The sequence below is a fragment of the Volvox carteri genome, assembly GCF_000143455.1.
Source record: "Volvox carteri f. nagariensis unplaced genomic scaffold VOLCAscaffold_6, whole genome shotgun sequence".
Classification (NCBI taxonomy): domain Eukaryota; kingdom Viridiplantae; phylum Chlorophyta; class Chlorophyceae; order Chlamydomonadales; family Volvocaceae; genus Volvox; species Volvox carteri.
Genome location: NW_003307549.1, coordinates 2,347,404 through 2,350,430, shown reverse-complemented (window position 1 = coordinate 2,350,430; position 3,027 = coordinate 2,347,404). Strand labels below are relative to the sequence as shown.

General features: G+C 53.6%; 1 protein-coding gene across 1 annotated transcript in view; it reads right to left on the bottom strand.

Annotated features, from left to right (window-relative positions):
- Positions 1-2,635: 2,635 nt before the first annotated feature.
- The window catches only part of VOLCADRAFT_103513 (uncharacterized protein), a gene marked incomplete at its 3' end in the record, with an annotated part of 1,158 nt that continues 766 nt past the window's right edge, over positions 2,636-3,027 (bottom strand). The window contains exons 3-4 of the mRNA XM_002947387.1: positions 2,911-2,980; positions 2,636-2,795 (exon numbers count right to left, since the gene is read on the bottom strand). Of these exons, the coding sequence (XP_002947433.1) occupies positions 2,636-2,795; positions 2,911-2,980 (230 nt within the window). The remainder of the gene's footprint in view (positions 2,796-2,910; positions 2,981-3,027) is intronic.

Here is a 3,027-nt window from a genome sequence, read left to right as displayed (position 1 = left end):
TTGCGGGCTTTTGGCTGCTTTCAGGACAGGGACCCGTTGGGATAACAGACCCCGCTGCGCCATCTCAAAGCAACTACCCCTCTGCCGCGGCGCCATCCACCGGAAACGGACCCAACCTCACGAGCACTAATACTCTGAGTCGGCCACTCGCGGTCTACAGATTCGTGTTCTTCATAAGCTAAGCCTGACCCGTAGCTTCTAATCCAGCCTGGTCAAACAACAGCGGCGGCGCATCCCTTTCCCGCTATTTTAAAACTGGGTCCGGTCTCTCCCATGCCTTTGATATAACAGAACTTGCGGCGGCTGGCTGTGCCTACAGTCTGACCGCGCGGAGCAATAGCTGGCGTCTGTTACTCACCGCATCGGCCCCCTCCGGGTAACTAGGTGCTCCGCCATTCTGGTGTCCTCCTTCGTCCCGCTGTTGGAGGATGTCCTCCAAGCCTTCTTGGCCTCCGCCGCGCGATTGCTCGCGCTCTGCCATCACTTCGCTGTTACTGGAGACCGATATGCCAGCGACGTCAAATCGCCTTATCTACTTTACTATTGAGCTGGGTCCCGAATACAAAGTAAATCACTATTTAAACAATTCAAAATCCCCAACAGACGACGTTCTGACTTGCGCTTGCTTGCACGGTTGACTGGCGAACTAGCGTTGTCTGGATTCAGCGCTTTGTTCCCAGCTAATCTTTGTAACGCACTACCGTATCAGTCACTGTCCTCTGGCCAATTCCGGTCTGCTCCTCCCGCGCCGCACTTGCCGTACTACACTACAGGACGAGCACTTAATCAACATGCAGTATCCTAGTACGGCAGGTCCGTAATAGAGATTCGTCCGGCAGGTAGGCCGAGATATAAGCTACCCGCCCGGCCGGGCGGAGTGCTCTGGCCAGTCACTTCAGTGTTACGACTACTTGGTGATTGGAGTTCAAGACTCTGTTGCCGCCGTCTTCATTACTTCGTACTTGGTCTGTGTCTAGTGCCTGCCGCCGGGTTGGACTCCTTTCCACTCCTTTCCACAAAGACCATCAGCTCTACGCTTCCGCGAGGTCAGTCATGGATTCAGGTGAGCGACTGCTAGAAGTAAAGTCCTAACCATATCCATAACCGTTTATTTAGGTTGCCGTCGACGTCAGCTCGGCAGTTCTCCTCACCCAAATGGTGAGGAGCAGGAGGCGGAGGAGGCGGAGGAGGCGGCGGCGGTGGCGGAGGAGGCGGCGGCGGTGGCTGCAGCTGCTGCTGTGGCTGCTGCTGCAATGGCTGGACGACAAGGCCATCTTGATCGGCCGACAGTTCTTGGCTTCATAGTTTTCCATGAGGTTTCACTGATGATTTCTTGCCTGTCCTCCTTGTGCGAAGCCCCTTCTTGTTGTTGTTGTTGTTGTTGTTGTTGTTGTTACAAGGTCGTGGGTGCGTTCCCCCTACCTGCAAACCACCCTAATACGAGCTAGAGGGTAGGACAAACTGTCGGGCAGAGCAATTCTTTTGACTGCCCCGGTCGCACAATTCCCGTGCTTCCCTAATTCGACACCCTGAACACGCTGATTCTGACTGTCCGAATGTCCCTGCCAGGCCAATTCGACACCCTGTCAGCCTAATTCTGACTGTCGGAATGTCCCGCCAGGCTAATTCGGCACCCGGACAGGCCAATTCTGACTGTCGGAATGTCCCTGCCAGGCCAATTCATATCCCTGTCAGGCCAATTCAAGGGCCTGTCCCGGCAATTCAACTTGTCCCAGGTGTCAATTTAAACCCTTCTACCGAGCAATCTAGACCAATTGCAGGGTCTGCCCCCAAACTCTCAGGCACGCATTCAGAATCGCGGGAGTTGAAGGAACTTTACAAAACAAGGGGAGCACTTACAAATATCTCTCGTGTGTTTGTTGGTTTCAAATCCGTACATGCTTGTACTCCGTACTGCCGTACTCCGTACTCATTCACCCATACATTCATTGTGTGTGTATGTGTGAAAAGTTACCATCACCCGAACCGACCAGAACCAAAGGTGTGTCTGCATGGCAAGTCGCTCACAATTTTAACACCCGGTCTATTCATTCATTCCTTCGTTCAGACAAGCAGACATATCCACACGCCTCGTCTTGAACTGTGCTTCAGTCCTGCTAAGGGCCCCCGGCACTCGACCAGACTACATGTGTTCAAAAAGATACCACCACCCGAACCGAACCAAACCAGGGGCATGTTAACCACACCTTTCATTCGTCCATTCATTCATACATCCAATCATTCACGCAGACAAAGAAATGTAAGCACACGCGCCTGCCCTGCAGTAGTGTGGCCCGGCACAATGTAGCTGTAGTAGCTGGTACACAGTAAGCACAGTAAGCTGGTACACGCATAGCACGACCACCAGCATCTCGAGAGGCCTTTTCAGCGGCCAGCTACTAAATAATGCATGAATGTCACATAGAGGAAGGTAGCATAATACGAGCCGTCAACGATAGGACCATCACCGCCAACCGGACTGCGTGAACCTGTCTCCAGTGCGTCACGCAGCACACTGACTGCCTTGACGCTTCCAGTTGAGGGATCCATGTCGAGGTCGGCCAACCTGTCTGTCAGTGAATGGCGGTAAGTCAGCCACAAACCAGTCTGTACCTAATTCCAGGTTGGATAGAGCCTACTTGAGAGTGGCGCGCTGGTTCTGTTTGTCCTTGTAGTTGAGATCCTGGGACGAGATGTTGACATGGGGCATGCGCTTGCTCAGCGCGCGCAGTGCAGGGAAGCTGATGAGGTATGGCCCGATCATCATCATCTTCCGGGGGTTGATGAGCTGGCGCCTGCAGCACGTGTTACAGTGTCGACATTGCTGATCCTATTTGGTACCAGTCATTCGCCCGTGAACGCATGGCCATGCTCCTGGCTTTTAATGTACCCTACTGCAGGCCCGCGTACCTTAGGCGCCAGCCAATGTGCATTTGGTCAATAGTCAGCACGACGGGTTGGAGCACGGACACCCACGTCACTGCAAGGGGCAATGTAAAAAGCTAACTCCTCCGGCTGGCGTTGTTG